Source organism: Eutrigla gurnardus, assembly GCF_963514095.1.
Source record: "Eutrigla gurnardus genome assembly, chromosome: 5".
Taxonomy (NCBI): domain Eukaryota; kingdom Metazoa; phylum Chordata; class Actinopteri; order Perciformes; family Triglidae; genus Eutrigla; species Eutrigla gurnardus.
In genome coordinates, this window is record NC_139919.1 from 22,932,050 (window position 1) to 22,958,642 (window position 26,593).

The following is a 26,593-nucleotide window of genomic DNA, read 5'->3' on the forward strand; positions in this document are numbered from 1 at the left end:
TAACTGATTGATTTATAAAACCAACTCATACCATTTTATATATAAAGTACTTCATTTTAAAAGTTTAACCAAAAGATCACGTGCCTGTTAGTGGTCACTTAAAGGTTTGACCATCAAACTGAAACCGAGTGGCTCACTGCACCGAGATTGGCTTCTTAACTTAAATAATGATAAATAAATAAAATATATTATAATAGATAGAATTGATGAACAAATGAACAACAAATTAATATCAGGCAACTATAGATTGATACACACTTGCTAAACAAATTTTATTTAAGCAAAGTTCAATTCTAATTCCTGCAGAAGATCCTTGCCGGACTCCTCTGTCTTGATCTGACAAACAAATGAATGGCAATACAAAAGATATTTTTATTTTATTGTAAAAGGGCAGATTTGCAACAGGTAAAATAGCAAGTTATGAGAAATATACAATTGGAAAAAGACAAAAGTTTAAATGGAACAAACGAAGACGGCAAATGTAACTGAAGTGAGGTTGGATGAGAACGTTTTCAGAGGAAGACGTTATCTCATACACCTGTTCATTTATCTGCTTAGTTGTACAGTACATCACTACAGATGTATTTTCCTTTTACCTAAAGATACTGTTATGAAGAAGGTTTACATTAAGAAGCAAAGCAGATTGTTGTCACAACTAGTCCCCAACCGAGTACTACAACACTTGAGTTGTTGTATAACAATCCCCCCCCTCCCCCCCAAAAACACACACAAAAAAAAGGAAAATACTAAAGTAAAATCGTAATTGCTGGCAAATCAGAAAGGAATATTTCACTGGCTTCTGCATCTCATTTCATATCATTTACATTTCAGCCTTTACAATGCCAACAAACATGTCATCCTAACCATGCTGCTGTGGTTTCAATTAGCAGACAATTTCACGGGGTCTCATTCCTGGACATGAGGACTAACACATTAATGTAGCAAAGTTAACAGTGATTTTTTTTCTTCTCCCCCTCATATTTTCTAAGAATTACAGGTCTGTGTTCAGGAGGGTACCAATGTATTCTCATCTAAGTTGTCCTCCTCCTCCTCCCTTGATCCTGAATTTATTCTACAAACTATAGAATTTGAGACTTCTGTCCATTCCCGCGGAGGTCAGGAACTGAGCGTTCTCTCCAAAGGCCACTCCAGTAACCAATCCTGTATGGTCTACAATTAGAAAGGCAAAAGCAAGGTCAAAACGACATCCTCAGAACACACACACACACCACATGTCAGGCAGAATGGATGAACATTTGAAAAGAGCATTTTTCCTCATCTCACCTGTGAAATTGAGGACCTCAGACCACTGTTTGCAGATGTAGACACGGATGTCAGAGCCTCCAACAGCCAGGTAGGTACCACTCTGGTCAAACACGAGGGACTTCACCTGGAGGAAAAAAAAAAAAAAAAAAAAGTGAAATAATCAGTCTGGAGAACAGAGGAAGGACACCAAAGACAAGATCAACCTCTGTTAAATACATGAATATTTCTTTCATACTCAGTGTTGCAGTTAAGGCTGCCACGAATAACTTAATCTATCGATTAATCTATAGATTACCAATCGATTAATCTATATGATTAAAAACAAAACATATTACCCCTGAAATCTTAAATAAAGATAGCCTTTCATAAGAGTAATAAAATATGCAAGGCTATGTCATGACTGGAGGAGCTCATTGTGCTGCGTCTAGGAAATCAGACGTTTGCCCTAAAAAAAACTAGAATTTCTAAAGGTAGCAGTCAGAGCAGGTTATGGGTTTGACTGTATTTAGCAGCTCAGAGGACATTTTAAGTCAGTAAGCAGCCCTAGTTGCTTTGGTATCATTTATCGGACTATTACTTTAAGCCCTCTTAGTGATGTGATCATATGAGATGTGTTTGTTTGCTTTCTTGCTGAGAGTTAGATGTGAAAAACAATACCACTTTCATGTACGGTAAATATGAAACGTGAGCCAGAACAGCCAAAAACAGAAAGCATTAGGGAAGAGCTCGTCTGGTTCTTTTCCAAGTTAAAACATTACACCTAGCAGCAACCTCTACAACTGACTAATTCACACATTTATGTTTAACTCGTTCACAAAACATACATCTGAAAGCGTCAAGTTGAGGTTGCTCGTCTATCAATCATCTATCAATCAATTCCTTTCATAGGAGAAAGACCTGCAATGTCTCACCTCATAGTTGTTGTCCAGAGTGATTGTCTTGAAGTTCTTCAGTTTCCTCAGATCCCACAGTTTCAGAGAGCTATCCTGGGCACCTGAAACCGTATCAGACAGTGATGTTCAGTGATTTAAAGCAAATACAGCTCCAGATCCCTTTGGTGCAAAAAGCAAGGGTTAAAAGTAGGATTTTAAGATTCCATGTCCCTGCAACTTTAACACACACAATGTAAATCATTTGCACATCAAAGATGATCAGCAACACTGTAAAAACTGTTGTTGGTAGTTCTAACCTGTGGCCAGATAGTATCCATTCTCAGAGAAAGCAATGGAGGTGACAGGGCCAGAGTGGCCTGGGAAGTTGGCCACGTTGGTGCGCTCCTTCAGATCCCAGATCTTGATTTGGGAATCAGCAGTCCCAGTGCCAAAAATGAGACCATCAGGGTGGAACTGAGCACAGGTGAGAGCTGTGGGGGGGCAGACAGACACATTACTACTTGAAACAGGAGGACTCCCATTCAGACTGTCAAACACACACGTTTACATAAAAGGCAATTACCAACGCCAGCACTTTCATCAGTAACTTTGGTCAGGACACGACCAGTCTGGACATCAGAAAAGGCCCAGTACTGCAGAGCACAGAGGGAAAACGTTAGTTTCGTAACCAGTGAAGAGGTCACTTAGTGTAAAATATTAATATTAAATATAAATTATTTGAGGTCTGTCGGTACACACACCTGATCCTCAGAGGAGCTGAGCAGGTAGTCCCCAGTAGCATGCAGGGAGAGTCCAGTGACACCTGCCTCGTGGGCACGCACCACCTGGACACAGTTCCCCCCAGCGACAGACCACACACGGATGGTGTTGTCTGGAGACGCAGAGAAGACCACGTTCTAAAGGACGGGAGAGACAGCGAGGGTGTAAGGGATGGTGGGGGGAAAAAGAGCAAGCAATGAGTAAAAATAACAGATCACACTTAGGTCTGAATAATTGTAGAATCCAGTCAGAGGATTTGTTGGTATGATGGAAAACATTACCTGAGATGGATGGTAAATGACAGAGGTGACCTTCTTGGTGTGGCCCTTAAGTGTTGCAACAATCTGTTCTTCATTCTTGTCAAACACCACCACATTCTTATCAGCTCCACCTGAACAACGCAAGAGGGTCAATATCATGTAAGTCTTCAAATTACTTTGAGTGTGTGAACAAAATCACAACAAAAATGTTCAATTGAAAGATGCAGCGGTGGTAATGTACCTGTAAGAACTTTGTTGGTGTCTGAGGGACACAGATCCAGAGCCAGAATACCAGGGACACTGGCACTATGAAGACCCTGAAGGCATCAAAGAGATGGGATGTTGACACTATGTACATCAAGTCTATAAAAGCAGCTCCCTGATTAAAAAGGGGGAAAATGTAATTTGTATTCAGACAGAAATCTACACTTACAGCATGCGTGGCTACTTGGCGGTACTTGCTGAGATCCTCAGCTCTAACAAGCTCCTCTGGGACAGTTTTTCCTCTCTGGAGAAATACGGGAAAGCAGTTAAAAGGGAGTGTGAGAGCACATTACATAATACAACAAAAGTTTTTAAAAACAACTTTACATAACATTGAAATATTACAGCGGAAATTTGCATAAATGAGTGAAATAAAATAGCAATACAATACCTTCTTTCTTTCTGTAGTGAGGATAGTAGCTTTGTCTTGGAGCTGCAAACAGAATTTTTTTATATTGAAACACATCTGCTAAATGAAAAGCTTATATCCAAACGATGATTTATGTAGATGAAGAGAAAACTTACCTTCTGGATGATCTCTGGGGTCATTCCCACCTGTTCACTAATCTCCATGGGCTCTCCACCAGGACCCTGAGAAACAGAAGAAATATAATAAAGAATTATATTATGGCAGGAGTAAGTACGGCAAAAGATTATGATCAACATTTATGTTAGGTGGAATTAAAAGCCAATCACTCACTGCTGCAGCTGGCTGAGAGCTGGGGAGGGCCTGTGGGGCAATCAATCCAGCCTGGGGTTTGAGTGTTGCAAGAGCTGTAAAATTTAAAATAGACCCCATTAGTAAAAGATGCTCTAACAATATTATCTATGAGCTCATGTTTGTGCAGGGCAGTTTCTACACAGACTTGATTGTCGTATAAAAGCGGTTCTATGTGCTTTACAAGTGGATTATGTCCAACAATAGAGGACACACAAACGGCTGTCGACCTACCTTCTCTTGCAGCAGTGACCTCTTTGGTGAGTCGAGCAATGACTCTGCAGGCAGCATCATGTTGGTAGAGGGCATGAGACAGTTCTTGGCGAGTAGTCTGCAGCTGTTGCCGCAGGGTGAAGCTATGAAGCATAACAGCATCCTAAAACAGAAAAGAGAGAACATTTCTTATCTTCTAAAATCAATATTTTAAAAAAAGAAAACAAAAAAAAAAGCAAGAAAGCAGTTCTAAACCATTGTTATGTTAGAGGGTTCTTTTGCAAGGACATTCTTGGTAACATTTAAAATATGATTGTGTTGTGTAGTGGATTTCTCCTTCGCCACTCCAACATGGTTAACGATACTTACCCACTCATCTTGAAGGGACTTGAGAATGGCAGGAATACTTGTTGCTGATGGAGCTTTTGGTCTAATAGGATGAGACACTAAAACAGAGAAACATTGATTAGAACAAGCAGTCTCATGTTTAAATCATTAATCAAGTTGAATTCGTTTATTTACTGTAAATTGCTGCAGGATATGACAAGTCATACAGTACTCTACTATAGAGGATTTACACTGAAGTAAGCACAACGTCCAAATATACATTTAAGCATCGCTACAGTTAAAACAATAGGTCTGTGATGCAACAGGTCACTTGACCAGATCCAGCTTATCAGTTTTGACAAAAAAAAATTGTCATATGAAACTGAATATTTTTGGGTCTTGAAACTCAAGTTGGTTTTGAAATGTATTACAAAACCATCATGTAAGGCCTCAGAACATTGTTATAATCTCTGTACTAATCAATAATGAAGATACTCATTAGTTACTGCACTTTACACCTCACAATCCTGTCTGAAAATGTTACAAATAATACCAGATTAGCGCCATTGTAACTATTTAAACCATTCTCTCTCAGTTGCCACGTTGTCAGATACACCTCGCTATAAATAATGCATTCATACAACAGACCTGTAATCACTCCCGCCTTCATGTAGGTTATACTGCTCGGTGTTATTTTAACTCAATTTTGGTATTCATTCATTCATTCATTTTACGATTGGTAGTTTGTATTGCAGCTGAATAGCACTAAACATAAAATGCATTCGTTTTAGCTAGGTGTAACGTTCCCTAAAAACCGAGTGTAGCTCAGCCAGCTGCTCTTTTTTACCTTTGATATCTACGAGCTGCTCCTCAGACAGAGGTTGTCCGTTCATCGGGTCGGTCCCATTCTCTGCGATGTACTTCTCGATCAGCCTGCGCTCGAACACCTGGCTGGACACCGGGGAGACGCAGGGGTGCTCCGGCACCTCGTTGGAGACTGAACAAAGATTGAGTCACAGCTTTAGAACCACAGGACACAAACAATAAAATGTCCACGAACCAGAACGATGTTTTATCATAAGTAGAGGGCGGCACTGCATGGCGGCTAGCGTTAGCTAAATTAGCTAGTAGCATTAGCGCGGTGTCTAGCTAGCCTCCGTCATATCAATGAATTCAACTTTACTTACTTGCACAAACCAAAGACATCTTCCCGACGGAGTCCTTTTAATATCTTCTACAAAAAATAACGCTCGTGCTGCTCTCTGATAGTTAATATTACTAATGTACGCGTAACTTATATTTTCCACAAATTGGAGGTGGCACGCTGTCCTTTCATTGCCGCTACAAACGGGCTTCTTCTTCTTCTTTTACACTTTCTTCCGGTAGTCTCCGCGAAGCCTCACAGGCGCTCTACTGCCCCCTACCGCCGAAAAACACCACTACACTCACCAACGCACTAACAACAGAAATGGAGGATGAAATGACGAATAGATTAATTGACAACACATTTAACCGTCAGTTAATCGTTTGTCATGTTTATAACAAAAATACGAAAATATGATATGGTTACATCTCTCACTTGGGAGTATAACTAGTTTTCTTGTGTTATAATTAACACAAGTCGAATATTTTAGAGTTAAAATTTGTAATTTGCTACCTTGGGTACAAGACTGATGGTAATTTTCCATACATTTTAAGAGAAAAATATCCACAGTTTAATCGATAGTGAAAATAATCCCTAATTACAGCCAAACATACAGTGCATTGAAGGGAAAATAATCTAAAATGTGTGTTAAATATATATTTTATTGTTTAAGAGATGACGTTTTGATAGTCCAAAAATACCACAAGCAGCAGTCCAACCTCTTTTGTTTCTAGAAAGATTTGGTGATAACATATTATCCTGTTCACAAAGCTCACAGACTTATAGGCTATTGCAAAATTTGGTGGAACATGTCACGTTTCACATAGCTATTACTACAATTACCTCAAGGGTACCTCAAGGGTAAATACACTATCACTGCAGACATTGAACATGATAATTAATTATTGTTGCAGTTAGGAATGGTTAACAGGATGGAGAACTAACACTCTATAACTGTACAGTATTTAAGAATTCTCTTTTGCGAATGTTTTGTTCTACGTAGCCCTAGAGATCACATCATATACACACACCCGTACCAACACTCGAACAGATGCAGTGCAGGTCATACTGGTCCTGAGGGTCTGGAGGTAGGTAACAGCAGGAGATTTCAGGAGCACCATCAACAGTGTCAAGAAATATGTGAGACGAGACAGGAAGGCTTATGCGCAACGCATGCTTCAGAAAATTACTCGAAAAATGACATGCGATGTTGAGACCAAACCATTTAAACTATGCTAAGATGCAAAAGGCACAGGTGAGGTCTGTCTTTTCTGAAACAGCTTCCGTCTCCAGTTCCTCCAATCCTTACGTTTCTTGTTCTTCACCTTATTTTGTTGTTGTTCTTCTTTTTCCTTCAGCTCTGTTTTATAAGAAGTTCAGTTTCTCTGAAGTGTAAACGCTGCAGGATTCAGAGGTGTCCCTGTCTAGTGGCAGTGTGGAAAATAACCCTTGTGATTTCCACCTGTCTTTATCTCCACCTGGTTTGATCTGGAATTGAACACAGTCCTCAGAGGAATGGAGGCAATCTGACGCCCCGGGCACAGAAAAGGAAATCCTTCTCTCCTCATTGTTGTGCGATGTGTCCCGCTAGGAGAGAATTAAAACACTTGCTTAAAAAATAATTGAACCTGTGATGTATTAAAATGCTCACAGTTGAAGTGCAGTATTACCTCAGTAGTTGAACTATGGCGAGGGGAGTTCCTCGCTGTCGGTCTGTGTGCTTCCTGGTTCTCAGCTCTCGGACTTCCTACCATAACCAGACTGTGACCCTGGAAATACAAGCGGTAGCACACAAGTACATATGGGACACCTGTACAGACACAAAGCTATTAAACCATTTTAAGCAAAGGCACAAAACCTGCTAACTCATTTAATTCAGTCCATCACCCTTACAGTGTGAGCAGGACTGGCTCTTGGGGTAAATTTTCTCGGTGTTCCAGGCTGCGGAGAGTGACTGTAGCCTGTAGAGGGCTGAGGGCTGGGCTGGCTGTAATCCTACACAGACAAACACACAAAGTCAGTGCAGACACTTAGATGACAGTCACAGAGAATAGCTCACTTCTTATTTGATACATTATTATAGTGAAACTAACTCACATGCTCTGTTTGTATTTATTCTGTGGATTTATGAAGGACTCAGTGTTTTGGCAAAAACAAGGCCTCAGAAGGATTTATGAAGGACTTTAAATGGACAGGCATTCAAGCCTTCCTCATACAACATATAGACCATACAGTCTATGATATGGATTCAATATGTACGGACACTTTGAGAGTTGGATTAAATCACATATGCAGTAAAGCTCCAAAAGCCTAGATTGATTAAGCGGTGGAGTAGTGTAACAGCCCTGTTAATGCCATATGGTTATTTAATCTGTTCCATATAATCTACCCATATGGTACATTATCTAATAACCAACACTACTTCTCCCCCATCTGCAATCATGTTTTAAATGGATAAATAACCAGAAAAATGTGAAAACAGCTGGAAATCCAGAATCAATCAAAAGACAAGACAAACTGTTAAAATGTAAAACTCTATTGAAATAGTTTGCATTGCTGTGATCAAAATAACAATATGAAGTGAAAGTTTTTTAAAACGTGTTCAAAGAAGTGTTTCATATAACTACAAAACATGCTGAGAACTAAAATGAGCCCAGACCAGATCTATTTTGAGAACATCACAAGAAGCTAAAAGCATACACCTCATATTAATTCTCCTCCGTGCACAGCTGTCTCAGCCAGCAGGGCCACTGATCAGGTTCTCCTGACTTCCTCACCTGGATGTTGACCACCGGAGGGTCGGGTGGCAGCGCGCGGTTTGCTCGTAGGCCAGTGATGATCTGTGACAGGCTGCAGTTTGGGTATCGCCTCATGAACAGGATGAAACCAGCCAGCGACACAAACATGCCAGAAGGTACGGTGATGGACTTTAGAAATGCTCTCCATTTGCCTCCCTTTTCTAGAGAGTGGACACACAGACGCGGGAGGGATGCCAGAATGAATGTGAGGAAGCGAAGAATTCAGATCCCAAAAAAACTAAAATGCCGTCGCTTACCGACCACTTGCAACCAGGTGGAGGACACCAGGTTGCCATCCAAATCTCTGATTTCATACACTCCGTCATGCCTTGAAGACAGCCTCCCTATGACGATCACGTTGACGGTGCCGTTCCTGCCCAGAGAGATGAGGCCCCTGTAGCGCATGTCGTGGTCTGTTATATGGCCCTCACGAATCAGCTGCAAAGGGCCGCGGGGGGGCTTGGGGTCAAAAGGGCCCAGGGAGGATTCATCGGGGTATCGGGTGGGTGTAAAAATGAGGTGGGCATGAGGGACAGGGAGAAAGAGGGGCAGGTTTAGAGACTCCTTGGTGAAGCGGGTGACATTGAAGGAATGCCCTGCTCCAAGGATCATTAACACAAAGACAGGGGTGCAGAATGAAGGACATGCGACGGTATGGGAGGGTGTCAGGTGGAAAGGGAAAGATAAAATATAAATGTTATAGATGGCAGGATCCTAAAATGAAGAAGAAATCCATCAGCCAGCTGCCTAAAGAACTCATCCTGTCATCTTCTGCCCGTGCTCACCGCGGACAGCGAGGGTGCTGCGGGACAGGACCCTCCCTCTGCCGTCTCTCACTGTGTAGTTGCCTTGGTCCGCTTGCGTCAGTCTCTCCGCCAACCAGACCGTCCCACCCCGCTGCAGTCGGCCCCGACCCGCATCGCTGGTCTCCGGGTCTGTCCGGTTCCACAGCACAACCGGCATGGCCTCAGGCGGAGCACCCCGGGGAGAAAACTCCAGTAGGGTCCCATTTTCAGGGATGTTGTACTCAAATTTATCCCCATAGTTTCTGTGGTAGGACTTAATGCATTCTGGAGCAGGACGGAGGAAGGAATTAAAATAATTATTCAGTGTCTAAACAGATAAAAGATGAACCCCAATGCAGAAAAGACTAGAATGCCTAAAAAAGAAAATACATTTGTGTAGCTGAACTTTAATCACCTAATGACCCCTCAAATGTCTCTTGTTGCCCTGAAGATGAGACCTGACCATTAAATTAGACCAAACTAAACATTTTTAAGCCAATCACAGGACGGGTTTGAGAAAAAGAGGAGATTGTACCTGAAACGGTCAAACGAACAGCCTCGTAGGTGAATCCAGAGGACAGTTTGATGGAATAAAGTCCCTGATCCCCATGAGTCACTCCTCTCAGGACTAGCATCTTATCTCTGGTCCACTCAAACCGCAGATCCTTTACCTGCAGTCGTACAGTAAACGGAAACCTGTACACGAACGCACGCAAACAAACACACCCACGTAGGGCCGAGACATTTTTCCACTCACAGTGGTTTTGTCCAGCAGGACGCGCCTCGGCCCCTCGGGGTCCGGTGTGAAAGTCACCGTTCTGGATGTCGAGTACACGGGAAGACGGAACTCCCTCCCGGCACACACCGTCTGGGCTTCTTCCCTCTCGCCTGTAAACGGGGGGGAGAACAAAGTCAACAACCTCTTCACAGAATATGTTTTGTAGGTGAAAGATATGTCAGACGCATTTGACTCACTTGGTACGACCCAACCTGTGGGGAGAGCAAAATGAATCTGATGATAATTCATCTCCTCCTCCACAATTAACGAAGAAATCACTGTAAGACTTTTAGAGTGATTGTTTTCAGGATCACACAGTTCTCGTTCTATTAGAGAACTATTCTCTGAGATTAGACTACAGGCTACATCTTAACGCGTTCTTTTATGGGAAAGCTTTTATGCATTCTTTGTGTTTGTCATCTTTGCCATTATATATTCTTCCCCGTTTAACATTTTAATCTCCTGTGTTTAAATATTTCATTGTTTGTGACTTTGTTAAGAAAAGTGCTACAGAAATATCAGTATTATTATTGTATCAGTTCTAAGTTATTAATAAGAATAACTATTGGTTTAGTATCTTAAATATAGACCCTGAAATGGACTGTTTGACATCTGACCTCTCCTGGAAAAAGAGCTGCGGATTATCTATTTATTAACAACATATTGATCATTCTAATTTGCACATTCTAGCTGGTGGTTTCTTAGAAAGTGAGAAATCTGTGATTCTTTATTGATGACTTTATTACCATTTGTATATGACGCTCATCACTCACTGCAGTATTATCACATGACAAAGGATTAACGCCACCTGGCAACCCAAATGTCTTATTAAGTTGATATAAAATTGATCAATTAACAATTATTTCAGTTACAATGTATGAAAAACAACGGGTGTCTTATTAAAAGTAAGAAAAATATGATATGCAATGAACTCACCCACAGCAAGAGGAAGGGCAACCAGGGCGGTGAGCAGGACACAGGAGGACATGCTCACCTGGGAAGATCAGATTGTTTCATCAACACTCAGTGGACAAATATTGTCATTCAGCCTCACTCATCATCAATCAATAAGCTAAGCAGGGGGGGGTCAAAGACAACCACGTTTCCGCAGATCGATACATCTACGTACATACAAACAATAAAAACACAGCACTAGAGTGAGAGTGATCCGTGACGCCCTGTCTGCTGTCTGAATGTCCACTCAGGGTCGGTTTCCCAGAACGATGAGCAACATTCGCAGCGATGCAGCGGACCATCAGGCCGCCAATTATCGATCACCTCCTCCCGATCGTATAGAGTCTGTGACGCATCTCGTCCCAACTCACCTGCAGGATGTGTGAAGAATGAACCCGTCGCTGCATATCTGGCAATGTTTACGTGGATGGGGACGATAAGAGGATAACAACGTCCTCTGCAGTTCGCGCATGGGCACTGGTCTCCCTTCGTTTATTTATGGCGATGCTGCGTTGTATTCTCAGCCGCTTCCTACGCTAGATGTCCCACACCTTTGCGTTATGTTTGCGCATTTTACGCTATTCGTGCAAGAGTGCGCACAGTTACGACGTGGGATACTTGTGCCGGACGTGTGCCTTAAACATTACAACAGATACTCACATGAAAAAAAATATGGTAAGCTTATAAAATATGATGTCCTAATATCTTTGCCTAATCGTATAACACTCAGGCAATCTACTTTTTAATACAAGGTTGTGATGATAAACATATACCTTTGTACATCAGCAACATTTCAAACGCAGAGAGTGACAAAGTAATGGATTTGATACCTTTTTTTATTCAAATTATTTTTAGGTTGCCCCCTTTGTTCCATAATATAACATAAAGTGCAGATATGTAACTTGTGCATTAAATATTACAACTGGTAATACATTTGACATTACACCACTAATACATCATCATTTATTCGTTAAGTAATGTGATAAAAAAAAGTACATGTACTTCAAAACTGTACTTAAGTATACTTCAAATAGTCTATCTGAGTAAATATAATTTACATTCCAACCCTGTTTCACATCACATATTTAATAGTTAATTAAAAAAAATTAAAAAAACACATACAACTTTAACAAACTATTCCTCCGAAGGGAACAGAAATGTCGACATTTCTCACAATTATATTTAAGTGAACAAAGTCCTCTCATTTAATGGGGAATATTACAGGTTATTACGAAATAAACAGTATCCTAGAAAGACATGGTTTTAATCAAATATCCTATTGCCTGCATACTGAGGGTTATAGACCCCTTCAAATGAATGGTCCCTAATCACACCTTCTTACTTTTTGGCAGAATTCTGGGCAGATGACAGTAACTTTTTGAATCGTATAATTTGAAGGTGTGGCCTCAAAGAGTGAAAGAATCCAATGCATTTCATCACGTGACCCCCTGCTTTATCGTAGGGCCCCAGACGGTAACAACACAAAACGGAGCTCCACTGTCGGGCGCGTGCGCAGTTTGCTCTGACGCAACCATGGTATGAAGGAAGCCCCACCCCTGTCCAATTTCCCCTTACACCATAAACTTGCCAGGACGGATTGTCTATGCATGGTGAGTTGATAACCTCTCGCCCATCAGCTGTTCATATGTTTCTCTCTGTGGTCGGTGTTTTGGTTTTCATGGAGAAACGTTGTGATGGCGTTAAAAAGTTAACATGAGCTGTGAACGTGTCTCTTCTCTCCGCAGAAGATGTTGTTGTTCTACGCGACCGTTTTCTGCGTCTTGTTTGGTGGTGAGTATAGAAATCACACAGGTTTATTTATTAGCTCATTGGACATTTAACTCTGCTGCTTTTTCTCGCTTTCCTATCTGTGAGCTTTGTGGAGATTGTAGTTTGTAGGGAGGTTGTAGTTTGCAGCGCCACTTTCACCATGAAGGGATGAGTCGATTCATGTTGGACCACCTCTTCTCTGACCTTGCGTGGCTTTTATTTCACAGGTTTCTTTTTTAAAAGGTTTTATAAGTTATCTATCGGGACCAAGTCTGTATTTTGTAGGAAGGCATGATTATGTAACTTGCATTAAATTAGTAAGCGCATTGCATTCACTGGATAAAAAAAAAAAATTAGACGCCTTATCTCGTAATTACGAGATCAGGATCTCGTAATTACGAGATCCTGATAACGAGATCAGGATCTCGTTATCAGGATCAGGATCTCGTAATTATGAGAGAAGATCTCGTAATTACGAAAAAAGATAAAGAAAAATGAAGAGAAATCCTCTCTCAGTGGCAATGATGGCGCTATCGCAGGTAATCTGCTATTACCACCTTCTCGGCTTGAGACACTGGGAAATTCTAAGGTGTCTTGAAAATGCGTCATGGATACAAATTCATGAGTGAAGCGGTGGCCAATGTGGCAAGTTTCCTTTTCTCATAATTACGAGATCTTCCCTCATAATTACGAGATCCTGATCTCACAATTACGAGATCTTTCCTCATAATTACGAGATAAGGCGTCTAATTTTTTTTTTATCCAGTGAAAAAAAAATAATAATAAATAAAATGAGGTAAAACAAAAAACAAAAACGGTTGCAAAAACTGGCTAAACAATGGCTGCCGTAGTTGATAGCTTTTTAAATAAGTGTTAAAACTAACTCGACACATATGCACTGATAGGGCTACACACATGGTGCGTATGTTATAGAAGAAAGTGCTTATAAAGTTTTCAGCATGAAGTAATACGTGGTATTATGAAGTAATATGAAGTTGTAAACATTTAACAGCTCTAACAAACACAAAAACATGTAGGGACAACCATTCCCGGTCTCCCCTACAACTTGTAAATCCTAAGTTATGTGAAATTTGTCAGTTGCTTTGAAAGGTAACAGCAACATTTACCAAATATGTTCTGTTAATATGTAGTCAAATTTGTTTAGCTGAGTTGCTGGATTAAGGTTTACAATGAGATCAAACAGAAACAACCCCCTTCCTCTTAATGTAATCATTAATATATAATTTAATATCACAGATCACTATTTATTTTGGTTGTAAATATACAAATGTGCATAGTCTCAAACCTACAACACAACTAGTGTCCCTGATTATGCTGCAACTTGATAATAAAAGAGTAGGGCTGTCCTCAAAAAAGAGATTCTTAGTCTTCTTGAATAGGAGATTTAATCAACAGATCTGTAGAACTCAGTTTTGTCCACAAAGAATCACACAAAAACAGGAAGTGGTGCCACTTCCTGTGTTTACCAAAAACATGCTCATAAGTTTCTTGGAAATTCAGCATGAAAAATCATATTGGTGGTATGTTGGTTTACATCTGCAGCTATTATTATTATTATTATTATTATTATTATTATTATTATTATATACAAAATGATTCTTTTTTTTCCATATTGTGTGGTACCATATTTATGTAAATGCTCTCCACATGTCCTCAGGTGTTTTTCATCTGACATATCTTAATCTTCAATCTATCTCTTCCTCACTTGTATCTTTCTATTTGAAGGTTCATTCACTCAATTTGTGCCTGAAAGGATTTGCTATGGAGGAAAACTGAAATTACCGTTACGCTATACTCCACCCCTTTTCAATGGAAAGTTGTACCTCCATCCGATTCACGGGTCCACGAAGCTACTGATGGAGAAGGGGAAGGTGAGCAGCTTTTGCCACTATCGCTATAGTATCACTATGACATCCAAGATGTGGAATATCTTCAGTGCAATGGATGAACAGAATCTACTCTCCACACTGAGTAAATGCATGTGTGTTTGTGTCGTCCACTGATTCAGTCAAAGGACCCACGCCTCCAAGTTTCCATTGGCTCAGTTGAATTCATAGATTTGACAGAAAGAGATGAGGGAGGTTTGTCCATCTCATATTATGGCGATAGACCTAATCCTATTATCCAGCTGATGATTAAGGGTGAGAATATCCCACTATTGTAAATTTAAAGGCTCTATTCCATCAGAAACCCTCTGTGGAAATAGGCATTTCTATTAAGTGTGTGCAACAAGTCTCACCTGTTTTTTTGTTGTTGTTTTCTATTTTGCTGTTGTCTGGATGTGTCTTTTCAGATTGTGGTGACAAGGTAATGGAGTATTACGGGAACATATTCTCCCGTACTGTTCCAAGACAGGCTGAATTCCTGGAGTTCATTCCACTTCATTCTGTGGACCAGCCAATAGTCCTGTGGAATCGCACCAACGATCAGATCAATAGGGGAGGCCGAGGGCAGATGAAGCGTAAATCCTGGGAGATTAATGGTGTCATTCCGGCAGACATGGGCCACTACAACTTCAGAGCAAAAGACCACACTTTGCTGTCACGGATACTGCTCGAAGTCGACGGTGATGCTAGGAACTTGATAGAAGCTGCATGTGACCTTTTAGACTGCTGCATATCTGATTTAATGTTCTTATTCTCTTCATCCCACAGCGCAACGTAGACACTATGATCTAATTGTGAACGAGCGCCTCCAAATTGACTATCTTTGGCCCGGCAACCCGTGGACTGTGACTTTTACAGGGATGGACAATGAACCCTTAACATTGTTTTCGCACGGATATCTGGAAAGAGGTTATGATAGCCTGACAAAAAGGACCCGGGTTTTGCCACATGGCTTCCAGATTGATCCTGTGCAAATCTCTGATAATGGCACCTTTGAGTTCAGAGACCGAGACGGCAATCTGGCCCAGATTGTGGAAGTGGAAGTAACCCACAGTGAGCAACAGCACATAAAACTAAATAAAAAGTGTGACAAACTGTTACTGTTGGTTCAAATTAATATAACCCACCTTATGTCTTCCGCTCCAACAGAATATAATACACATGTTTACATCGGCATTGGTGTCGGGATTGTGTTTGCGGTGATCGTCTGCTGTTGCTGTGTGAAGAAGTGCTGTTGTAAAAAGTCCTCTAAAAGGAGCGACTCTACTCCTCAGCCTGCACCTCCTTTGTATCACCATGTAGGTTCTTCCTCAAATGGGAGACTAATTGTTTCTATTATACTTTGACATTTTTGACTTCAATATCCTCCTTCCAATTGCAGCATATAGATCAACCTGCACACCCAAGTTTCCCTGCTACACCTGCTCAAGGTTACTCTCATGCTAACCGTTACTCAAGGGATTCACCCGTTCCTAGAGGACGCGCAACTATCCCGCTTGAGCCATTGGTAAGTGTTGTGTTTCACTGATGATTTGTGGCAGACAGACAGTAAAACCAGGAGGACGTTTTGTACGTAAAAGGTTGTACATTTGGGAGATTTTGTCCCCCGTCACTTAAACTGGTATCACATTAAGAAGGGAGCTGCTGATGGTCAGTTTGACCAGGATGAATGAGTACAGCAACTTCATATTTCAAATGGGCACCAGTCTATTGTTTTAAAACAGACACAATCTGAACCCGTTTTTTAACACACATGTAGACGTTATTACACATTTATAGATTAGAGTTTACAGTTCTGATATATCCGAGGATATAAATATCTCCATTATTATTCCATTGTGAATAAATGTTCATGAATCTTTATAACTCCAAACAAAACAAAAACAAAACGTGAATCACTTTCTGTTAATTCTGTTAAAAGTTTTTCATTTTTAAAATAGTAATATTTACTTGCTTTTGGGTTAATCATCACGTAATTATGTTTTCTTTAATAGGAAATCAAATATTTAATCCATGATTGTTATTTGTACATCCAGTGGTTCATTGCAAACAGGAACTGCTAATAGTTAATTCTGCATTCTTTTGATAATGCATATTGGCCAAAATGTATTAAAATATATAGGCTAAAAAAACAGCTCAAGTTGCAGCCCACAGCAAAACGGATTGAATCCATGCTAACGTTATACTTCCTATCAACATCCATCAAATTATTATTAGATCCCTGCAATATGTGCTCCTTTTTCTGAATCACATGCATTTTGTTTGACCTCCAGGTGAACAACCCTCTGAATATCCATGTGAACCCCCTTCAGCCTGAGGTACACACACAAACATACAACATCCCTCTAAATGCCAAATGCATGTTATTTACATGCCCATTCTGTCTCCAGGTTGCACCTGTAGGAGGACAGGGAGTCGGTCCAGCTCTTTCAATCGGCTATGATTGTCTCTCCTCAGACCCCCAGCCAAGGTTTGAGCTAAAAGGAATGCCTTCTGCTCCTCCCCTCAGTTCAGACTCAAGTTTTTCTAATGTTTATACCTCAGATAAACTCAACTTTATCTCAACTAATGAACACATCGGAAATTAAAGCGGAGCAGAGTTGAGTCTAGCCTAGCGTTGTGCTTCGTGACTAGCCAGGAAACAGCCATATCGGTCCTTGATTGGATTGTGTGAGATACGCACATGAAAAACTGAGTTCCTGCTTGGATTGTGGTGATAGGGTCACAGGATAAGAACGATGTAGAAAGATATCATTCACACCATGTCGACACACGACGAGACTCATCGTAGGATATGAGGGATATTCTCTGTCTAGCTTTGTAGATCCAAACACAAATGTGGTGTGATCAGACGTTTGAGGCCAGTACTCCAGTAACTCTTCACAACACAGCTGTAGGGTGTAGGAGTAATACCAAGACATCAATTCATTTAAGAATAAAGCTCAAGCACTCTAGCTCCATTCTGTATTCAATGTAAATGGACAGCTCATAATTCATGTGTGTACTATGTTATATTAATGTCGGTGCTCTAAACTCAGGTTATAGATGCATAATTATGCATGTACATTTTCATCTACTGCCAATATCGAGGGGAGATATATTACAATGAAATTTAGGACTTCACCACTTGACATTACTTATGTAATATTTTATACAGTTGTTACAGACCCATGTGCCTCTTCAGCCATACATATCAATGTGTCTTTTATCATTTTGAGAAATGATATGTGATATTTTTATTTGTGTTATGCTTTGTAAAGTTATAAGTCCCATAGAAACTGTTACGCTGTGTATCTTTAAGTGATTATTTGTAGGTTTTGTGTCTTGTGACTTTAAGAAACTGGTCCGATCATTAGGCCATGAAATGTAAAATACTACTCCTGGTTTATAAGAGCTAAATAACCTGCCATAATGGACTGAATAAAATCCCAGGGGTTAGCTGCATTTCCAAGATGAATGTAATGTAGTTTAAAATTTAATGTGAACAACAATTTCTGCATCAGTGTACCATCACAACTCCAACATTTTGCATAACCATAGAAATGTGAATAAAAGCAATCACGTAAAAGTATTTTGACACAAAAACAATCTGTATTCTGCAAACAACACAAGGACATTTAAAAGTTTGGAAGACTGCAGTTAAATTTACTTGAGTATTAAAAGTAAACATGTACTACTATCAGTGTTCGGTGACTGTGATTGTTGCATATACTGCATAATTTATTTGTGGTTGAGAAACGAATGTTCTATGTAAATGTCTCACCTCAAATTACTGGTTTAAGGTCCTGAAAATATATTCCCAATTTTCTGAGCAATGGGGTCCTATGTGAATCCTTGTCAAGTTAGAATTTTGGGGGGATTTTACACGAAATATGTGTGTGTTTTGTTTTGGGTCTTTGACTTCTTTTGGTGTGCAAAAGTTATAAATCATGTGACTAGTTTCAGGTCTTTTCTGCGTATCTTGTGAGTTCCTATACTGTTGATCGAATGTGATCAAATTGCACTCACAGAATATTGATGTAGCACAATAAAATAACAATAAAACACACATTTTAATCCATCGCATGTGTCAAGCTCCAACTTCACTGGATCCAGCATTTCCCATAATGCAACAAGGCCCTCCCAACTAGGTAAATCAAATTCCGGTTTTCTGTTCAAATCTCAAACCCAGTCTGAGATAATCTGGGCGATACATCAGGGGTGTCGTCAGACCCCAGAATAGACTTCCATGTGTAAAATTGGAGGTATATCTCTTTAATAAATCATGAATAAGTATTTCCGTTTGTGTGATTTATGTTTGTTATGCACTTGAAAACGTAATTTCTAAACGCCCGCTCATACTTCAACTATATCTAGTCACTTTTTACTGGCCCTCGAGGCTCTCCAGGATAAAGTTAACCTTTTGTCACTCCAATGAATAGCCCTCCTTTACACGCATGCCCACTGATCTCGGTGACCTGACACGTAACAGCCATGCTAGGACGGCTAGCACCAACAACAATCTCATCCGACAGTCCTTAAACGCACCACGAGTGTATCCACAGGAACGTCCTGCGGGGCGGGGCCGGGCCCATACGACCTCTATCCGCGGCACTCAGTATGAGCGGATATTGAAGAGAGGAATATGTACATCGTACAACTCCTTCTCAACACTGTGAATATATTAAAGTGTTTTGATAAACTGTATTCTGGTCGGCGACGGTTCACACTGGACTCGTGTTTTGTGTTTTGAAACCCGGCGGATGATGATAGTGTTGTTGTTGCTGGGCGCCTTTGTTTGCGTGGGTGAGTAAAGTGTAAACGAAATATATCAATCCTATCAAACGAGGCTGCTTTCAATACTATAATAAACTATAACGATGAGTATTTAAGTCGTAAAGTACATAGTATGTCTGGTATTCAATCAGTGGTGGAAAGTGTCGAAATGCATATACTAGTACTGTAGGCGAGGCCTTCGGATTAAACTTAAAAACGTCACTTTTATAAATGAAATATACTAAAAGTAATGTGCTAACAATACATATGCATTTTTTTTATATATATGTAACGTGTCTTGAATATACAAGACCCGGAAATCATTACGTTTTGTTTATGTTGCACAGGATCATTATTTTTGCACTTAAATTTGGGGTTCATACTTTTAACACTTAATAGCTAACATATTACATTACCTTTTTACAAAAGCAGAACTAATTCAACTGAATTCAACCCTAACCACTAACCCTAATACAGTATTTTTGCATTGTGGCCTCTTTTACTTAAGTGTAAATGATATGCATACTACTACTCTGTAGTAGTGTAAACAAGTACTTATAATAGTATGTGACTATACAGTATGTCCAGGTGTATCACTTACTCACAAAGATTGCCAAATAAATTGACAATTTAATTTAGTCAAGCAAAATTAAATCATGCTAAAATGTTCAAATCATTAAAATAAATAATGCCAAGAAGATGTGTGGTACATTCCTAATGTTTCTGTTGGACTTTCTCTCACTAGGCTGCTACACTGACACGCATAGTGAGCCGAAGTATGGGAAGCAGTACTTCATCCGGCTGTACCGTCAGCCTGACTCCATCGAGTTCAGGCCCAGTTACAACTCAAACGTGACGATCATATGGAAAACCGGTGACCCTCGAACATCACTGGACAGAAAGTATAGAATGTCGGATATCATCTTTGCGATATTTGATTTAACTCAGAAAGATAGCGGTCGCTATATATTAAGAGACAAAGATCAGAGAAGATTGGACTCCTACAAAATTGATGTAAAAGGTGAAGATCCTTCTTATTTCTCAACGTATTTAATTTCCTGTCCTAGCATTTCTTTTTGTAAAGGCACTGTGGCATCGCACTCTTTTGGTAATTTGGATGTAAGCATTTAGGTGTAATATTATCATATAAAAGTATTCAATATTCTACTGTCTACTGATAAGTTGCGGTTCAAGGTTGAGCTCTGTGCCAGACTAGGTACTTGCAGTACTTGGAATGTGTCAGTTGGACAGAACCAGACTATCTCTTTCCCCGTTTCCTGTGTTAATGCTAACGTAGCTTCATATTCACCCCCGAGGGTTGTTAAGGCAGATGGCCTTCCACCCACATCCTGGTTCTGCTTGAGGTTTCTCCTCATTAAGTCGCCCAAATGCTTACTCATGGAAATATGTTGGGTCTTAAAGTATTATTATAAAGTATTATAGTAGTTATTTATGTAAGACCGGGTTTAAGAGCTGATTATATTAAATGTGTCGTGATTTAACTTCTATTATTCTGTTATAAAGTAAATAACCACATTTGAGAAAGTTGGATTATTCCTTTAAGCTGATCGGGTGGATTGTTTGATACACAAAAGATATCACTTTGTTATTCATTGCACTCTCTGGTCTGTCTTCCAGGAATTGCATTGACCTATGAACGGAAACCTGGTGAGAGCCTTCGCATCTCTTATGATCTGAAATCAAGCTCCTGCAACATTTACTTCTTCCCAGAAAGCGGCCGTCCGAGTGTGTTGATTGTTGATCAAGGCAGGCTGTCGGAGGGCTTGGGAGATTTTCGTTGCGTAGGGTTTGAGTTGACGAGGCCATGTGGGATTTCAAATAAGGTCCTCCAGATGACATGCAACGGACGCTATGAGATCAGAGATCCGAATAACAACACCGCGTTGGCGATGTCACTGACTATGCAACGTAAGTAACCTGATTTTTTTTAAATAAGTGTCAGATGACTGTCTTATTGAATAATTTAACTGTCTTCAAATAGCATTCTGACCTCAAGCATTTGTAGTTTTTATCCTTCGCAGAGTATAGCGGCTGTGGGCAGCTTGGATTCACCCCGTCAGTCCAAAAGCATCAGAAAGTCATTAGAAAACTCTCACGCAGCATGATCTGCTTCATTTCATTTTTGGAAGATGAAAGCATATAGACAAAAACTTTGCATCATTAAAACCCTTTGTAAATGATATGGATTTAAAGGAAAAGCTACACATTTTTTCTGCTGAGAGTTAAATGAAAATATTGATAACACCCACGTCTCTATACAGTAAACATGAAAATACAGGAGACGCTTATCTTAGCACAGCAAACAACAACAAAGAAAACAACAATCTCACCTAACTCTCAGCAAGAAAACAACACACAAACACAAAGTATTCCTTTAAGCGTATCACAGCTGCCATGCTATGTGAAAGAAAAAACTAGAAATTCTACTTTAAGACCTAAGGAGTGGAAGGAGTGTTTGGTATGCTTATGTCTCCTATCTTCCAGGTATCGAAAAGACTTTTGAACGGAAACAAGGTGAAGGCTTCAGCTTCGCTTTTGATCTGGAATCAAGCTTCTGCAACATTTACTTCTTCCCAGAAAGCGACCCCGAGCCGACGTCGGCGGTTACAATAGTTTATGGAGGCAGGCTGAAGGGGGGGTTGGATGAATATGAATGCAACGGGTTTGAGCTCGTTTGGCCATGTGGGATTTCAAACATGGACCTCCAAGTGTCATGCAAAGGACGCTATGAGATCAGAGATCTGAATGGCGACACGGCCGTAGAGGTGTCACTGGAAGTGGAGCGTAAGTATGTCTTGAAATAAATGTCAGATGACTGCGTAATTAGATCATCACCTGGTCATAAAAACAATGGAACAATGGAATGGCAGCAAATAACATCAAAAATGTCATAAATTACACAATTAATCATTGGCTAATTGAGTCATCGTTTCAGCAACACCTTATGAGCCATCTACAATCAGTATTAGTGCTGGTGTGGTCTTCTCCTCACTTCTCTGCTACTGCCTGAAGTGCTGCTGCTGTCGGAAGAGTTCCTCCAAAGAGGACGGATCTGAGGCTGAGGCGGCTGGTGCTTTATCTGACGTGCAAAACCAAGAGGTGAGGCTACCGTGTGTCCAGTGTGTCCACTACTTTACTCCTCAAAGTCCTGCCGTTGATATCATAATTACCCCCTGTGTTTCTGTTTAATTCAAACTGCAGTGTGACAATGAGCCTGTTGGGTCGAGGCCAGACCAAATCAGTCAGCCCTCTGGGACAGAGGTCTGTGTTGCATTTCATCTCTCTTGTTGCCTCAACACTTGAGTTTATGCTCCTGCTTCTCCACAACTAATATGTTATGTATTGCTTCACTCTGCAGATACACTATCATCCTCCTGCGAATGCGCCGCCATCTTATTCTGAGGTAGAAAATACTTTTTTTTACAGATTTTCTAGCTCTCCAGTGTGTTTGTTGTGCTACTCTGTGTTTCTCCGATTTAAAGTGACGTGTGTGTGTTTTGAGGCTGAAAACAAACATGTCGGGTGCATTTACTTCCCCAAAACACTTTTGTGAGGACATTTTTTCCTAAAAAAGTTTGAAACCTACATTATTTCCATGCACATTTACTAGATCAGTGGAGCTGGGGCTGGCCCACAGCAGGGCAGACAGCTAGCAGCGACCTGGGATGGCACCCACCTGTCACCAAAGCAGCACAGCCTCGATAATGCTTAACTTTAAATCTTAATATAATGATAAATAATGTTGGGCAGAAATAGATGAACTGCACTTTAGTTTTGCTTAATTTTCTCAGCACTGGAGGTTGTGCCTGATCTGTATAGTAACGATGAAACTACAGGAACCCTTAGCTTAGCTTTGTACAGATAAAGTAACAGCAGGGAAAACTAATCTGTCCAAATGCAAAAAAAAAAAAAAAACCCTGTCTACTGACTAGTTGCAGGTCAAGCTTGAGTTCTGTGCCAGAAGGTACTTGCAGTAGGAATGTGTTAGCTGGACAGAGCCAGGCTATCTCTTTCCTCATTTCTGGTGTTCATGCTAATGTAGCTTCATATTCACAGGCTGCTGCTTTATCTGACATGCACAACCAAAAGGTGAGGCTACCATACCTGTGTGTCCACTACTTTGCTCCTCAAAATCCTGCTGTTGATATCTTAATTACCTACTTTGTTTCTGTTTAATTTGTACTGCAGTGTAACAATGAGCCTGTTAATGTATGTATGTATATGTATTGCTTCACTCTGCAGATACACTATCATCCTCCTGTGATTGCGCCGCCATCTTATTCTGAGGTAGAAAATGCTTTTTACAGATTTTCTAAGTAGCTCTCCAGTGTGTTCATTGTGCTACTCTACTCTGTGAGGACAGTTTTTCCTAAAAAAGTTTAAAACACTACATTATTTCCACATTTACTCGCTAGCAGTCTGCTCTTGTATTATGTAATGCGTATTATGTCAAACTTGCGCACGTGTACTTTATGTAAAATGTTGAAAGTGATTTTTCTTTTGCTTTTCAATTGTTCCCCATCTGCCATTTTTGGGAAACACCAGAAACAATGCCCTGTTCTTGTAAAGCGCTGTAAGGGAGGGCTTTCCTTCCTAAAGCAGCACCACAAGCCCACATAGCAAACACTCACACAACGAGGGGTCATTAGTGTCATCATCACCCGCCACACATCACATAGTGGATCACACTGAGCCAATAGAGGTGTACATTTTTTACATTTGAAGCTTCGTTTGAGATTATATGTAACCCTAATGCAGTCCGGTACAACAGCCCCGCCCTGTTAATTTAATAGGTGAGCCTGTTTATCAGTATATTTTGTTTGTCAATTATAGAAATTGTAATAATAATGATACATTGTTTAATGCTAATGTATAAAAAATATCTGTGATAATTTGAATATTTTCCATGTTGCTTAGTCCGACACTGTGACATGACTGTCTTTTTCTCTCCAGGTTGTATTTCCAGCAGAGGAGGCAGACGCTCCACCTGCTCTCCAGGTTGTATTTCCAGCAGAGCAGGCAGACGCTCCACCTGTCCCTGTCCTCTCCGACCCTGAGCCACAATTTGACTTGGGGATGACCTTTCCCTCTGCCCTCCCTCTCAGTTCAGCCTCTACTAACAGTGATGTTTACAACTCTGACAAACTCAACTTCCTCTGAGAACCTTGACTTTGAAAGGTCCACTGAAATGGGTAAACCTTTTTTTTTTAACTCATTCACTATTGTGACATTAAAGGAAAAGCCTGTAGTATAGTAGTTATGCTAAAAACATTGGATAGAAAACTGTATACTACTTAATTGTGGAGATGGATCATTAAACTATTTTCCTCAATTTTTATGTGCAGGATTTGTCCTCTGATTAAAATTACACCAGGGAACATCGACCAACCGATCGGCCAAAACGTGTCAGCCTTACACATTTCATGTATGTACCTGTATGACATGTGTGACAATGGGTTTCAGTTTTAAAATATTTACTACTGTATGAGAGAAAGCGCAGGCCAGAGTGAACTTGATGTCATTGAAAGCAACCAACTGAACGCACACCCCTATGCAGTGCTGCCTCTATTCCTGTAAGTCACAGCCTGCAAAACAGCTACAGCTCTGCCCCAAGTGCAAGATGTTTGACAGTGGAATGTCGGCTAACTTCCTGTCGAGGAGTGTGGACTGAACAGCCACACTGGTTAAAAGCAAGATTTCCGGGTACTGGTTTGCCAACCCTATAAAGCCAAGTGGGCTATGGATTCTAAATGGGAAAGGGATGCTAGATGCAAACGTTGTAAAAAGTTAGCTAACCAATAAAAGTGTTTCCCAAAATGTTTGAAGGAATGATTGAACACCATGTTTGCATCTGAGTTAGTCTCATTTATTTAACTTTTACAGAGCTGAGCATGAGACTGTATACCAAAGGATCACATGTTACAAAACCGGTGCAAAGGAAAGTTTAGAGTGCCTGTATTACTTAAATAATTTCCTCTCATGTCTCAAACGTAACAAGCTCATTAGAGTGTGATAGTAGCCTACTGGGTGAATTGCTTCCTCATTCCTGCAGTTATTTCAGGGACACATATTTCAGGGACACAATATATTGCCGACCAGCTTGACTGTTTATATTTTTCAGGACTCAAACAGAGTATCCTTATCTTTGCAGAGTTCTTTGCATTTAAAAGTCCTAATTGTAACTGTGTTACTTGTACATTTGTTTGACATTATGCTCCATGTAATTCAGCTTATGTATGTCTGAACAAGTAAGCATATTGTGTTTGTATCATTGTGTAGTGCATTAAATCTAATAACACCCAAATTTGAATTTGCATTTTTTCCCCCACTCTTCTGTCATTCTTTACTTGTAGTTCTGTGACAGAACTTCATTGCCACTGCAAGCACCGCCCCCACCCAGCCACATACCCAAATGCTCATCCAAGCATATAAATTCCTTCCCACCACACAAACTGGTTCACAGAGGAAACTCAACTGAGCAGAAATCCACCAGGACAGGGCCTTTTGTATGTTGTCGAGGAGTCATAAATCGGTTTGTGTACAAGACAATCAATTCTTTGTAGACAGATTTACTCTGGGTGATCCTGAAAATCTCTTTTAGTTTCCCACATACTATACTATACTACTAGATACTATATCAAGATATCTTAATGCATATGCTGCAACATGCATTAAAATATCTTGATGAATAGAAACAAAATATGAACTAAAACCTGTAATCCCATTTAGAAGTTAGTATTGAAATGAACAGCTGAGCTTTGATTACCTCTCAGTAATAAAACATATACAGTACTAAACTAAACGTTATTTAAAAGTATTAAATACAATTAAAAAAAACACAGCTTGAGCCCCTCCGAGTGGAAAACTCAATGAATGATCCTTTAAATGAAGGAGTTTGAGAGAGTTGCCTGCCTTGTCCTTGTGTGTAAACTGGGTGGCTTACTAGGATGACCGTTTCTACCGATGTAGAGTGGGAACGTG

At 40.2% G+C, this 26,593-nt stretch overlaps 4 protein-coding genes across 6 annotated transcripts; 2 read left to right on the forward strand and 2 right to left on the reverse strand.

Annotated features, from left to right (window-relative positions):
- Positions 1-975: 975 nt before the first annotated feature.
- Positions 976-6,061, reverse strand: prpf19 (pre-mRNA processing factor 19). Its single transcript, XM_084010335.1, has 16 exons — positions 5,888-6,061; positions 5,548-5,697; positions 4,743-4,819; positions 4,395-4,536; positions 4,143-4,216; positions 3,968-4,033; positions 3,834-3,875; positions 3,612-3,686; positions 3,420-3,495; positions 3,200-3,309; positions 2,900-3,055; positions 2,722-2,791; positions 2,456-2,629; positions 2,178-2,260; positions 1,285-1,390; positions 976-1,170 (listed from the first exon to the last, which is right to left on the reverse strand). Exons 1-16 carry the CDS (start codon positions 5,904-5,906, stop codon positions 1,073-1,075), a joined length of 1,518 nt encoding a protein of 505 aa, XP_083866461.1. The 5' UTR covers positions 5,907-6,061; the 3' UTR covers positions 976-1,072.
- Positions 6,062-6,301: 240 nt separating this feature from the next.
- On the reverse strand, positions 6,302-11,638 carry LOC311013778 (uncharacterized protein). Of its 2 annotated transcripts, XM_084009974.1 has the most exons (11): positions 11,531-11,638; positions 11,142-11,199; positions 10,403-10,417; positions 10,185-10,315; positions 9,963-10,098; positions 9,428-9,712; positions 8,900-9,238; positions 8,622-8,803; positions 7,738-7,839; positions 7,515-7,613; positions 6,304-7,431 (listed from the first exon to the last, which is right to left on the reverse strand). In XM_084009974.1, exons 1-11 carry the CDS (start codon positions 11,564-11,566, stop codon positions 7,210-7,212), a joined length of 1,605 nt encoding a protein of 534 aa, XP_083866100.1. In that variant the 5' UTR covers positions 11,567-11,638; the 3' UTR covers positions 6,304-7,209. The 2 variants fall into 2 exon arrangements, with proteins under 2 accessions (XP_083866101.1, XP_083866100.1); XM_084009975.1 differs by lacking the exon at positions 10,403-10,417 and having other exon boundaries at positions 6,302-7,431.
- A 1,032-nt stretch (positions 11,639-12,670) lies between these two features.
- On the forward strand, positions 12,671-18,897 carry LOC311014120 (uncharacterized protein). Its single transcript, XM_084010521.1, has 10 exons — positions 12,671-12,769; positions 12,905-12,950; positions 14,676-14,821; positions 14,959-15,091; positions 15,244-15,516; positions 15,605-15,889; positions 15,986-16,134; positions 16,218-16,343; positions 17,110-17,154; positions 17,227-18,897. Exons 1-10 carry the CDS (start codon positions 12,698-12,700, stop codon positions 17,422-17,424), a joined length of 1,473 nt encoding a protein of 490 aa, XP_083866647.1. The 5' UTR covers positions 12,671-12,697; the 3' UTR covers positions 17,425-18,897.
- Positions 18,898-19,391: 494 nt separating this feature from the next.
- LOC311013564 (uncharacterized protein) lies at positions 19,392-25,914 on the forward strand. Of its 2 annotated transcripts, XM_084009675.1 has the most exons (11): positions 19,393-19,621; positions 20,337-20,612; positions 21,230-21,520; positions 22,097-22,396; positions 22,548-22,711; positions 22,814-22,873; positions 22,971-23,015; positions 23,669-23,701; positions 23,855-23,899; positions 24,566-24,804; positions 24,958-25,914. In XM_084009675.1, the coding sequence occupies exons 1-10, from the start codon at positions 19,579-19,581 to the stop codon at positions 24,770-24,772; spliced, it is 1,464 nt and encodes a 487-aa protein (XP_083865801.1). In that variant the 5' UTR covers positions 19,393-19,578; the 3' UTR covers positions 24,773-24,804; positions 24,958-25,914. The 2 variants fall into 2 exon arrangements, with proteins under 2 accessions (XP_083865802.1, XP_083865801.1); XM_084009676.1 differs by lacking the exon at positions 23,669-23,701 and having other exon boundaries at positions 19,392-19,621.
- The last annotated feature ends 679 nt before the right edge of the window (positions 25,915-26,593 follow it).

Bases quoted from the DNA above. Each gene is read 5' to 3' on its own strand.
- prpf19 (XM_084010335.1), bottom strand. The intron at 4,217-4,394 runs GTAGGTCGACAG...TAAATTTTACAG, and splicing joins GGTCACTGCTGCAAGAGAAG to CTCTTGCAACACTCAAACCC. The intron at 3,310-3,419 runs GTACATTACCAC...TGCGTTGTTCAG, and splicing joins CACCAACAAAGTTCTTACAG to GTGGAGCTGATAAGAATGTG.
- LOC311013778 (XM_084009974.1), bottom strand. From the start codon at position 11,566: ATGCAGCGACGGGTTCATTCTTCACACATCCTGCAG. The intron at 7,840-8,621 runs GTGAGGAAGTCA...TTGTCTGTGTAG, and splicing joins CTCCGGTGGTCAACATCCAG to GATTACAGCCAGCCCAGCCC. The intron at 7,614-7,737 runs GTAAGGGTGATG...TTGTATTTCCAG, and splicing joins GAGCCAGTCCTGCTCACACT to GGTCACAGTCTGGTTATGGT.
- LOC311014120 (XM_084010521.1), top strand. From the start codon at position 12,698: ATGAAGGAAGCCCCACCCCTGTCCAATTTCCCCTTACACCATAAACTT. The intron at 14,822-14,958 runs GTGAGCAGCTTT...CCACTGATTCAG, and splicing joins TACTGATGGAGAAGGGGAAG to TCAAAGGACCCACGCCTCCA. The intron at 16,344-17,109 runs GTAAGTGTTGTG...TTTGACCTCCAG, and splicing joins CTATCCCGCTTGAGCCATTG to GTGAACAACCCTCTGAATAT.
- LOC311013564 (XM_084009675.1), top strand. From the start codon at position 19,579: ATGATGATAGTGTTGTTGTTGCTGGGCGCCTTTGTTTGCGTGG. The intron at 22,397-22,547 runs GTAAGTATGTCT...TCATCGTTTCAG, and splicing joins GGTGTCACTGGAAGTGGAGC to CAACACCTTATGAGCCATCT. The intron at 23,016-23,668 runs GTAGAAAATACT...TCATATTCACAG, and splicing joins CGCCGCCATCTTATTCTGAG to GCTGCTGCTTTATCTGACAT.